The sequence below is a fragment of the Uloborus diversus genome, chromosome 3, assembly GCF_026930045.1.
Source record: "Uloborus diversus isolate 005 chromosome 3, Udiv.v.3.1, whole genome shotgun sequence".
Taxonomy (NCBI): domain Eukaryota; kingdom Metazoa; phylum Arthropoda; class Arachnida; order Araneae; family Uloboridae; genus Uloborus; species Uloborus diversus.
Window position 1 is genome coordinate 191,060,253 of NC_072733.1, and position 12,297 is coordinate 191,072,549.

At 33.7% G+C, this 12,297-nt stretch overlaps 1 protein-coding gene across 1 annotated transcript in view; it reads right to left on the reverse strand.

Annotated features, from left to right (window-relative positions):
* Positions 1-511: 511 nt before the first annotated feature.
* Positions 512-12,297, reverse strand: part of LOC129218472 (transcription factor COE3-like) — a 188,541-nt gene continuing 176,755 nt past the window's right edge. Inside the window, exons 7-9 of the mRNA XM_054852751.1 lie at positions 9,725-9,893; positions 2,833-3,006; positions 512-646 (exon numbers count right to left, since the gene is read on the reverse strand). Of these exons, the coding sequence (XP_054708726.1) occupies positions 543-646; positions 2,833-3,006; positions 9,725-9,893 (447 nt within the window). The 3' untranslated portion in view covers positions 512-542. The remainder of the gene's footprint in view (positions 647-2,832; positions 3,007-9,724; positions 9,894-12,297) is intronic.

Here is a 12,297-nt window from a genome sequence, read left to right on the forward strand (position 1 = left end):
CTCAAACGTGTAACATTATGTCATAATAAAATATTAGGGGTATATTCCAGCATTTTATTGATTTCCTTTAACTTATTCTTCTCGATCAACGCGAATAAATAAATAACTATAAATAAGTAAATAAATAAATAAATAAATAAACATATAAATTTCATCGAAACAGATGGTTTCCAATTATACTGTCTTGATGAATAACAAAATACAAATCAACTTCCTGACTTTCTCTTCATGTAACTGAAGTCTTTCGCTTCTCATCATTTTTGACCCCATTCAAATGGCATCTTGTATCACTTAGCACTCGATATGCACATCAGAGCATCGTAAACGAATGGCGAGCGCAGTTGCGTTTCTTGCCGATTCTCCGTCGCACTCTTTAGCACTGAGAGTGGATCCTAGATTTCGCAGACTCAGATGGCAGCAGAGCTCTCCTGGCCGGGAAAAGTGAGGATCCTCCGCGAAAGTCCTCTTTGAGGGCGCGGAGAGTGGAATTAGTGTGGAATGTCGCTTTAGAGTCGCCAGTCCGTCGAGGCGCAGCTCCACCGTCACTTCGAAGTCACTATTGAACTGCCGTATGACTGGCCGTTGCACGTCGGCAACGCAAACGGGTTCATTGCGGCGAACGGAGATGAGACTATACTGCCCATACCTGAAACAATAGAACACAATTTAGTATATAGAGTAAGGTGGCTCAAAAAAAAAAAAAAATAATAATAATAATAATTTGAATTTTGACATTTGGAATTCAAATTATGTCTTTCGCAATCACGAGTGTGTGTGTTTGTGTCTGTGTGCAGGCATGAGTGTGTGGATATGTGTGTGTGTATATAAGTGTGTGCGGGTATGTGTGTAAGTGTGTGTGTATGCGTGTATGTATGCGTGTGTGTGTGTAGGGATATGGACGCAACCTGGAAACGGTTGTCACTGGAGGAGCAGCATCGAGAGGCCGGTCGATGGTGGTGCTGCAGAGGGAGGTGGGGGGAAAATAAAATCAAAGGACGCCAAAAACAGCCAAATGAGAACAATAAATGTGATTGCTCAAAAAAATCAACTAGAGTCCAGGACACCCCCCCCCCCCTTTTTTTCTATTTATTAATAGTACTATGCTGTAAAAGTTTTAGCTTCTTACTTAAACTTTAAGAGAGTGCTCGATGACCCCTTAATTTAACATTAGCCGTAGCATAGAAAATGTCACAAATTAAGAAACATTTAATTTCTCAGCTGTTTTTTTTTTTTTTTTTTTTTTTTTTTTTTTTGTGAATATTTATTTTATTGCAATGTATACGCATATTACTCGTGTATATTACAATATGTAGCATCATTTTTTCATTTCAATGCATGTTTTAACCCCCTTCCCATGCTAATGATGTTAGGGGGAGGGTATTGAGCACCGTCTTTCAGTTGAAATAGGAAGCTAAAACTCTTCCAGTATATTACTATCCACAAGTCTAAAACTATTGAGGGGTGTCCTGTTATCTAGGATAAACTTTTTTTTTTTACATTTATTTTTGAACCACCCTAATATAGAGGTTTATAAAGTCTTGCATTGGTAAAGAAACTTCGTTTAAAAAAAATTTTTAGATTTATCTATAGTAATTCTTTTTATTTTGATCTTTTGCAAGTGTTCCCCATTGGTACATTATTAGCTAAAGACGTAGATGGACACTGAAAATGGCGTCAATGAAAGTAATAACTCCCAATGACGTCACGAGGGATCTTTGAAGGTCAACCCCACATAACCATTAGTTTAACAAATATTGTCAATTCTAATGTGAGGGTTTATATTGAATTTGTTTGGTGCACATAAAATGAAATCATGTTCAATATACAGCAAGTACACTGCAACTGAAACTTTTAAAGGAAAAATTATTTATTTTAAGTTTTCTTTCTTTTTAACAAAATTATTAGACGTTGCTCTTGTGCGTTCAGGGTATACCCACTTGAGCACCAATCATGTCGTACTTGCCATGCCGATGGTTTTTTTTCTTTTGAGTAATAATTTCACAATTGAAACAAATTTCTGAAAACAGAAAATTTCGAATAAGAGAAATCCGGATAATCGACGATCAGTAATTCACTGATTTTGAACCTTGTTTGTGTCAATAGGGAAGTTGCAACCTATTAAATGTTCATATTTTGGCTATTGGATATTGTTAATTGACCCTCAAAACTAAAAAATTCACCATCGCCGAATTTTAAAACACCGTGGTTGATTTTTAATGAATTTTTAAAAATCCACGCGCAAAAGTGCGCGCTTCCTGCAACGTCACAAGCCTACGTCACAGGGCGCGAATGGGCAGCCTTCCGCCGAAGATCCCTTGTTTTCGCTATTAACATTTTGAGCGCGCTGATATTTTTATTTTTTAGAAATTCAATAATCCTTTTGAACACACTATGGAGACCGGATTCGTTAAAGCACAATCTAAATAAGTAGACTCAAGTAACACTAATGAGGTATTCGAGTATTTTCGAGAGGATGAGAAGTTTAATGTTCCAGAAACGCGAGGAGTTAAATGCGAGGAGAAAGCCTTTTACGTTTCGTCTTCGAAGTCGAATGCATGACCTTCGCTTCCCCCTATCGGAAGAGGGGATGACGTCATTTCCTATGCCATTTGACGTCACAAGCGCTTGAACTTTAAAAATTAATTTAAAAAAAACTACTTATCGTATCGCAAAAATTTTTTCACCTATGATGTTCATACATGTTACTCTATCATATAAAAATAAAATTGAAAAATCGAAAACTTCCCTATTACGTTCAAAAGAACTTCTAACTGGTTCACATTCCGTTTTTTCTTGTTTGTCTGTCTTTTTATTATTTTTTTTCTCACTCACCGTTGAAGAGACCCGGTGAGCCCGGCACCGCCATGTTCCCTAGGTTTGCCGGGCTTCCGTAACCACCGTTCATGGCCGCCGTGCCATAGGAACTGCCATTGGCGCTGTGGGGCGTCGACGCATTCGACCCATAGCCTCGGGGAGACACACTGTTGCTCTGCGTCCGCCCATAGTCTGCAAAAATAACACATTAGCAAGGTTAGTTTGCGGTAGTGTATTAATCATTGATAGGAGATCGAGAAATTAATATCATCATAGTAAAAAAAGAATCTTAAAATTATGTTCACTGAAGTCCGTTCTATTCGCATTCAACTTTTGAAAACCTGCAAATATATCCATAAAAGTGAAGTCTGGCAAATGTCAAGTAATAAATGTCTGCGCGCCACTAAATAAATCCGCATGAAGAGCCACCTGGTGGAAAATGACGGAAAACTATGGGTTTAACGGGGTCCGGGAGACAAAATCGACAAATTTTGCATTTTTTTTTTTTTAAATCATTTTAAAAACTTCTTCGTTTTTTCTGCTTGAAATGACATTTGAATCTTGTTACTATCTTAATTAGAGCGAAAGATGTAATTATTTTTGTTGCATGCATTTAATTACCAGTATTTTCAACATTGAAACTTGTAACACGCTTTTCTTCGTGATGAAATTTTTCTTGGATTTTTTTGCATTCAAACACTTATAAGCCAAGAATTGATAAAAAATAAAGTAATGAAATTCGGAACAAATCTTTTTCAAACAGTTTACTTTAATTTTAATGTGGCAAATTTGAAAAAAAAAAAAAAAAAAACTTCTACTGCAAAAAAAGGTGATTAAAAAAAAATATCTTAGAATGTTTCAAAGTTTTTCTTCCAAATTTTTTTTTAAATATTTTTTTTTAAATAGCCGACTAAAAATTAAAGCTTAGATATTTGCATAATTTGCATAATTCTTTAAAAAAAAAAAACTGAAAATAGACCAAGAATATTTTGAGCTTTAGAGATTTAAAGGAACAACATTTTTGTTTTACAAATAAATTAAATTTAAATATATTTTTTTTAACATTTATGTTATGGTTTTGCTAATTACTTAGATGGTGAATCAGTGCAAAACATTTCAAAACTCTAAACTGTTTTTTTAATGTGTTCCAGACCACCTTAACATACCTATCTAAAGTGTTAAAAATATAGGGGAAAAGTGCATTCCAAAGTCCTTATCGCCGATTCAGCATAAAAAAAAACATCTCGTCGTCAATATAGAAAAAAAAAAAAAAAAAAAAAAAAAAACAGATTGCTTAAAACGTGCATTTGTTTGTTAGCGATATCCTACCCAGGCACGTGACGAAATGTTAAAAAAAAATAGTTACCACATGATACTTTTACTTTTGACGTTTCGGGACCGTTATTTGTGTGTCTATATCCGATATGCCTCCGTTTTCATTGCTCACCATTTGCCACTGAAAATGCACTAGGATTTAGCTTGGAGTATTAAAGCCAAATAGATACTTAAGAGATCTTGAACATTCCGCATAATCATTCCACGTGAGCGGTGATGATTTTCTGCATTTTGAAAATCCATTGACTGGAGCTGGGTTTGAACCCTACGATCTTGGGCGTAAAAGGCCAAGTCTTAACCATAGCGCCACCATGCCGAATTATTTGCAGTTGTTTTCTCATCCGAAATATTTTTCTCTCGTTTTGTTCAAGTTTCGTGACGTATCGCACATCTATTTCCAGAAAGAGTACATTCGTCCGAAATCAATACTGCTCTACAACTTTGTAATTGATCATTTACCGTATCTCAAATGATTTTAGAGATGAGTATGTTGACATAATTTTCCTCTAGAGGTCTCAGCGATCAATGATCTCGTCGAATAGCCCATAGCCACTTTACTGTAGCCAAGCACCATATTAATGATTATAAATGCAAGTGTTTGAAAGTTGAGGGAATAAAAACAGACTTTAGTATACAATACTCTGTAGTAGTTAGATTATCATTGTAATGAGATGAAGGTGAGAATATATTGAAAGGCATACTAAACATATATGTAAGCTTTTTTTGTTTTCTTCTGCTTTAAAACCTGAAGAAAATCGAGTTAAAGTTAATTTTTGGCTTTGCCCTTAGAAATTGCCAGAAATCTAAACGCTCAAAAAAATTTAATGGATACAAAAAAGTATTTAGGCATAATTACGTCTGCTTAGATTGAATCATGAATGGAAGATGTTAAGTTCTTAAGTGGAAACTATTATATATAATATCTATTTCACTTGTTATACATTTGAACGAATTTTACTAAAGGCAGCGGGCTGCATATTGCTAAATAAGAAGGTGGTCGTTGTGTATTTATACGTAAACCGATGCTACCAGTACTACTACAAGTACTGATCATTGGAATTGAATCGGATTTTTTTTTTTTTTTTTTTGAAGAGTATGATTTTAATAAACTGTATTTAAATATATTTTTTTTCGCCAGTTAACGTACAAGTGCGTAGTATTACGTTGACGATCCTTTTTGTAAAAAATCACATTCGTAATATTTTGAGCATGCGTTTTTTCGGTGTTCATTTTCTATTTTACATACAATATGGTGAAGAAAATCTGCACCCGGTAATGATTTAAGTATGATGTTCAGATATTTTATTTAATTATAGAACCTAAGAGCAGATGTCAAGCACTTAATACGCATTTTAATAGCTGTGCATGGCACGATTTTTGTGCAAATAAAGTAAGACCTTTTCACTACTCAACAGCTGATAAACGTGTATGGGTAGTAATCGAAAATTATGTTCAAAAATTACCACCTCTCATAGTTGACCATAAAAGTTTAGATCGGTCAAAATGGGTAAAAATTAGGAAAATTTATAAGTTTCCGATTATTTATTTATTTATTTCGAAAATCTTTATTTTCTTCTTTTTTTATTCTTGATTTTAGCAACTGAAAGAAAAATTCAAAAACTTAAGAATAAAAACTTGAAATTGACATTTTTGAACGCGAGCTTAAAAATGTAAACTAGTATTTAGTTTTAAGTGAAAAAATATTAGATTACGCTAAGTTATAATCAATTCACGTATATTGGTACATAACTTTAAAAAAAAAACATATTTCATTAATGTGCAGGCTTAGTATTTAATATGCGTCAATCAGAACAAAAAAACAAGTAATACGGGCAAACTTAAGACGAAAAATCGCGTATTTGTAGCACAACATAATTTTTATGTAACTCCACTTCTATGCTTGTACTCTTTTTCACCTTGCAATATCTGTCAATAAATGGATGCCACAATTGCCAAATTGATTTACTTCCACTAAAATGATCATTTCTGCTTTAATAGTGCTTTTTCAATGCTTATCATGTGAATTTATATTAAAATTTTGGTTCAGTACATTTCTGACGATGTGATGGCAGAAAATGTTGACACGAGGGCTTATTTGCTCCTGTGGATAACGCCATCTTCTCCGTAACTATTCTCTACTTTTTGTTTTCTGGAGTTAGTTGATTTGGCAAGAGAGGCATCCAAATTTTATTGCATAGATCTGTTTTAAACAATTATGTTTATACCTTCAGCATATGATATCCATGGTAAATAAATGAAGGGTTCGGGAAACATTCCTCTGTAATGTTCGGAAATCAATTGAAACAAAATGTCAAGTGTCTGAACTGACTCGGGTCTTCTTCGAAAACTTTTTTTACTCTTGATAAATGCTTGTATTATGCCTGTGTTTAATCGGATAGCCATACCGTTAAATTTTTTCTTTATTTAATCAAACAACAACAGAAGTCTTCAAAGGTAAATAATTAAAGCAGCAAAAAAACTTAACCAATGAAATTTCAGAGATTGCTGGACAAGCTCAATGTGCTTGAACCCTGATTTGTTAATCGCTTTATGGATTGCCCATCAAATGTTGGCTCTCCGTTGATACTTGACAGGACGCTTTCTCTCAATAAAAACCTGATGGCAGCAAAAATTTGATTCACGAAGAATAAAACAGAGGTGGATCTTCTCCTGAACCCTTCTAATTGGTACATGTAACGTATAACAGAATGTATTTTCTTTACATGCACGAACATAAACACAAAAATAATCGATGCATCATAATGCAGAAAGAGATTAAGAAAAGCAAGTTCAGCCATACACTAAACAAATAAGGACATGCTAGTTCATTAGTATGAAATGAAACTACATCAGAGAAAGTTCTCAATTTTTTCTCAGTAACCTGCATTAAATTATACACTATTGCGGTACTGCAATATTTTGCACTTGTATGAGGTAGCTGCTACATTATTATGTTGAATCACACATTTTTTATATCAAGGGAATAAGGGTTTTGGTTCAACATTTGAATTTTCCAACCTTGAGTCTTGAGTATGTATTCCAAGAGGGGGAAAAAATGCAACTAACAAATGAACCAAGTTAAAGTTGTTTTCTCATTACATATTTTATTTTCGTCATCTTTTTTGAAAGAGCTATACTTTAAACAGCATTAGCAATAAACACGCTTAAAAAGATTTTTCGAAAATACTGCAAAATATTTTGCGATAATACTGAATAAAATTAAAAAAAGAAAATTAGAAAAATACTGTACAAATTGCTATGTACATACGTACATATACAATATATTATAACTGAAATAATGTTGTAGCAATATTTTTTTCAGGTGTGGTCATAGGGCAGTTACAGTCTCTTGCTCATGCGGGCGTAAAAATAAAAGGAAAAACACATATCAACCTGTAACTTTTCAAGCATTTTTTTTTTTTTTTTAAGTTAGACGCTATAGGCAGTTACGTATTCTGACAATGTATAGTCTGGGGACTGTTCAAAGTCTTAACCGAGCTTTAAAATCAGATTCACTTGGGATATGTGATATTTATATTCAAAATAATGTACCTGACAACGCTTCGGAAATTAATGCTTCAAAAATTAATAATTAATATGATAGGGACACGTTAGAGAACACTCTGTTATCACCGTTAGAAAGAACTCAGTCATCACTACCATTTGCTATTATTATCATCAGCATCAGTATTATATGTCCTATGCCCTATAAAAACATTTTTCAATTGCCATAAACATAACTGAATTCGCAAATTAAGGAGAAACTGAAGATTTGATTATGCTATAAAGAAGTTTATGTTAATATGTTCTACTTAAGAATTCTATTCACATACTTTCAACCTTTAAAAAAAAGTATATCCTTTGTGTAATATATGTGTTAGCGTGTCTCATGTTCTAGTTGCTTGAGTTTATTAATTTTCCACGATATGAGGAAACCTATTTGAAAGTTTAACACATTTGTCTCTCTCTCTCTTTTTTCTTATCGATTCCCCTTAAAACATTATTAAATGTTGCAATTAAAATCCCACATTGAAAATCTCTGGAAGCGTTGACAAAAGTATGATGTTATAAGTTGTTTTACTGCCAACTGAAATAGCAAACTGAAATATCATTGAAAGTGTGTTGTAACACTGTTTTACATGGCTGGGTATTTTTCGTTCATAGGTCTGGATCGCTCATGTACTTTTCTTCAGTTCACTCCACTGAATTTCTACAAGGTAGCAATACCATCTACTTCCAGCTTTAAATTTTGAATACCCTAAAACGAGCCGCCTTGAGACTTCCACGTCTATGGGCAAAGTAAGTCATCTGTCATGCATATTCTTTCGATTTTTTTTTCTCTTCTAATATCATACATCTGTAGCTTGGAACAAGAACAACCAAAGTTTTGACCAAATTTTATATCTGATAGAAATATGTTTATGATGTAGATAGAGCTGTTGCCTTTTTCGGTGCAACTTCAAATAATGTGTTGCTGTATCCTGGTATTGAGTTATATTGTAATCACATGCAATTAAGTCTTATAGTCTTTGTTTTAATCAACAATCATTTATTTTATTTATAGCTAAAACAACCAATCTCCCTTTTACTTCAAGCATAACTCAAATAAAATGTGTACTTTCCTAATTCTAATGCAGCATGAGACAACGCTCCCTTGAAGTATTTAAATTTTCGCTGGACTACACTGTTAAAAATTTTCCGGAAAATTTACGGTAATTGTTACTGGCATCCATGTTGCAGTAAATATTACCGTAAAAATTCAAATGTTACAGTAAAATTTTATGGTTTCCTTTCGGTAGGCCACAGCAACCAAATGGAGCTGGGATCGCTTATTTCTTCGGTATAAATTACCGTAAAAATCAGCGATGCTGTAAGTCCACCATTTTACAGTAACAATTACCAGAAAATCATCCTGAATTTTTAACAGTGTCGGCCGTGCAAGTTAGATAGAGCCAGAAAAAATAAGCAAACTTTACGACCGTTTTTTGCCTAACTGATATTTTTGACATTGGTTGTTATTCCTAATTAAAGATACTATAACCAAAACACCTTCATTGCTTCAAGATCCTTAATTCAAAAAACTGATGTCGCGTATCAGTTTGACTAACCTACAATTTATAAAAATGTTTACCCAATTTCGCAGTACTTACACCCAGTGGAGCAGCGAAGAAGGGAGGGGAGGGAGTGAAAACACTTAGAGACCCGTAGGTTTTTACATTATTGTAAATTCTAGTGGTTTATAAACATGTAAGGACTGCCTCCCGCTCCCCTCCCCCCCCCCCCAAAAAAAAAAAAAAACTCGAAGGTAATTCTCGCTACGCTAGTGTCTGCACCTATTTATTATATGCATCGCATTCATAATTATTTACTGATTGAAAAGAGATAAAAAAAAATAATGAGGCAATTTCTGTAATCATCTCTAATGCAGGTGAGTTAGAAAGGGAAAAACACAAAGAGATAGACAGAGAGAGATGATAGAAAAACAGATAGATATATATAGAGAAAGCCTAGAGAACATTGTGATTGCCTGGGCAATGGCAGTAGGCATTGGGAACGTGGGGCCATGGGTCCCTACCGTTCTCCTGCACGTTGACAGCCAGCTGACCTGTGTAGGCATTGAAGCCAGACATTGCGGCCGCGTTGTTGAGTGCCGGAGAGCGGGGCGCTGGCAGAGCCAGCTGGTTATTGCGGGGCATCGTGTACAACGCTTCCGCCAAATCAGCCGCCCGCTTCAGGATGATTTCCTACAAAGAGAAAGAAAAACTCATGAAACATACATTGAAACAGAAAAAAAAAGGATATGTAATAATCACAGCGTCTAGTATCAAACACAGCTCAATCCATTTTCAAAAAAAAATTAGTTGACTATCAAAAAATTTCCAGAATGTTAGTTGAGTATCAAAGATTTTCACAAATTTTTACACTCAATGCCTCAATTGTTAAACAAAGCTCAAACTCTCTGAAAAACCCGTGAAAGTGTCGTGAGATTCGACTGAAATAAATGCATTCAATAATACCGCGATAGAAAAATTGATGCTCCGAATTTCAAAACCGGACAAGGGTATGCAAGAAAACGATTTTCATAGTTAAAATAAATTCTAGAAACTGGCTTCTCTCTCTCTCATATCCACATTGAGGGAGTGGAGATGACTGTTGACGCCATCTCTTGACAGCTAAGCCAGTTATCTGCAATCTGTTTTAGAGACAGCAATGGTGGCATTGAAAAGTTATTTAGTTTCTTCCGATAAATAAATAAATTAAAGTCTAGTAACTGTAATGCATAAAAATCTTGAGGCTTTTTAAGATATTTTGGTAAAATGTTCATACATTAAATGTCTTTTAAAATTCCTTAAAAAGTAAAGATCTAGGACATTTGTTTCCTTAGACTTGTTCGTTCAAATTACTTTCATCCCACAGAAAAATTCTGTATTAATTCATTTTAGACATAGAAGATACTTAAATATTTGGCAAATGAATGATTTAAAATGTTAATATGGAAAAGAAAAATAGTGAAGGTTAATTATGTACCTCTAAGTCAGACTAACGTAAGTCACTCTATCACTACTTTGCAGGAGAGTGTAAAAACATTTGTTTGGATAAAAAGAAGGTTCAGACTCGTGATCTTATAACACTGGTAAATAATTATAAAGTTTTTTTGTCGTATAGAATTACGTTATCATGACTTAATGAGGAATAAGATTCTACACACAATGGAGTAATAACCTGAAAATCGCCATTTTTTGACTTTCGTTAGTCTGGCTCTGAGGTACAGAATTGATCAGTTGAAAAAAATGAGTGACGATTTTTAAGTCTAATATTGAAACTTTATTTTAGAAATAACAGTTTTATTTTAAAAATGAACTAAAAGTCATTCATCTATCACAATAACGAGCTTTTTTTTTTTTTTTTTTTTTTTTTGAGAAAATCATTCTCTAAAGACATCACAAACCAGAAAAAAATGAGTTTATTTATTCATTAAGAGTTGTAACACAGCAGATAAGAATGTATTTTTAAAACAATTAATAAAATTATAAAATACAGTTTAGCAATTTAAACTCGTAAGTTGGTAAAGTTTATCCAATTATTTAAATAACATATTCCGTTATTTTCGATGATTCCACTTGATTAGGAAGAACAAAAATTAACCACGCTTAAATCATGTGTTAGTCATCTCCTTCATTCATCTTATAAGAAAACATATTAGCTTGAAAACTGCTACCTGTCACAAATCTATCTCTTATACCAACCAAAACAAGTACGAAAATACGAACTGAAAGCAACCTTGAATTTCTTTTTCCGCAAAATAACGTAGCTTTCGTTTACATTAACTGTAAAGCTGGCTTTTTAGCGCCGAAGCAGACCTGTCAATCCATTTTTCCCTTAGGAGGGAGGGGGAAGCAGTATCATATTGGGGATCTGTACCTCGGCTTTGAAACATCAAGAAAATTTTTTTGCAGAAAAAGAACCATCCCTTTAGAGTAAAAATAATCTTGTCTGAGCCGGCTCCTTTCACTGCTTTTGTAATTTTGAAGTTAAAAGCGCTATATCGTGCGCCTTCTCGTTTTTAGAGGTAAGAATCTTATGGTTTAAGAATTTTATTTTTGAGTAACTAACTTTATTACTAAAATAAACGAATCGGTTCCTAGAGTTTAGATACTGAGAATTCGTTTTAGAGGTTTATGAAGAAAATGTAATGATTGAAATGTACAGCAATCAAAAATACTCTACATAAATTAAATTAATGCTATTACGATTCATTTCAAGTACCTTAACGTATAGTCAAGATCAAATATAGTGGTTGCCACTCTCCGAGTGGCGACTAAACAACAAAAAGGCTCTGCTATGCAAATTAGTATCATTTGCCCTCTGATCGCCACTTTCCCTACCCCTACTGTGTTATCAACTAATGTTAATGCCGTTAATTAGTTATATTAACCTTTATTTATAAAACTGATAATTTTCTTGTTTTAGTAAAAAAATTAAGAAGCTAATTTGCTGATAAGTTACTTCTTTTGATTTACAGAAAAAGAAAAAAAAAAAGTGGCGACTAGAAAGCAAGTAGTGGCGATGAAAAAATTTGCTTCTACTTGCCACTGGCGACCATAAAAATTTCCCAATCTTGATCTTTACATTGTGGTAGTAGAAATT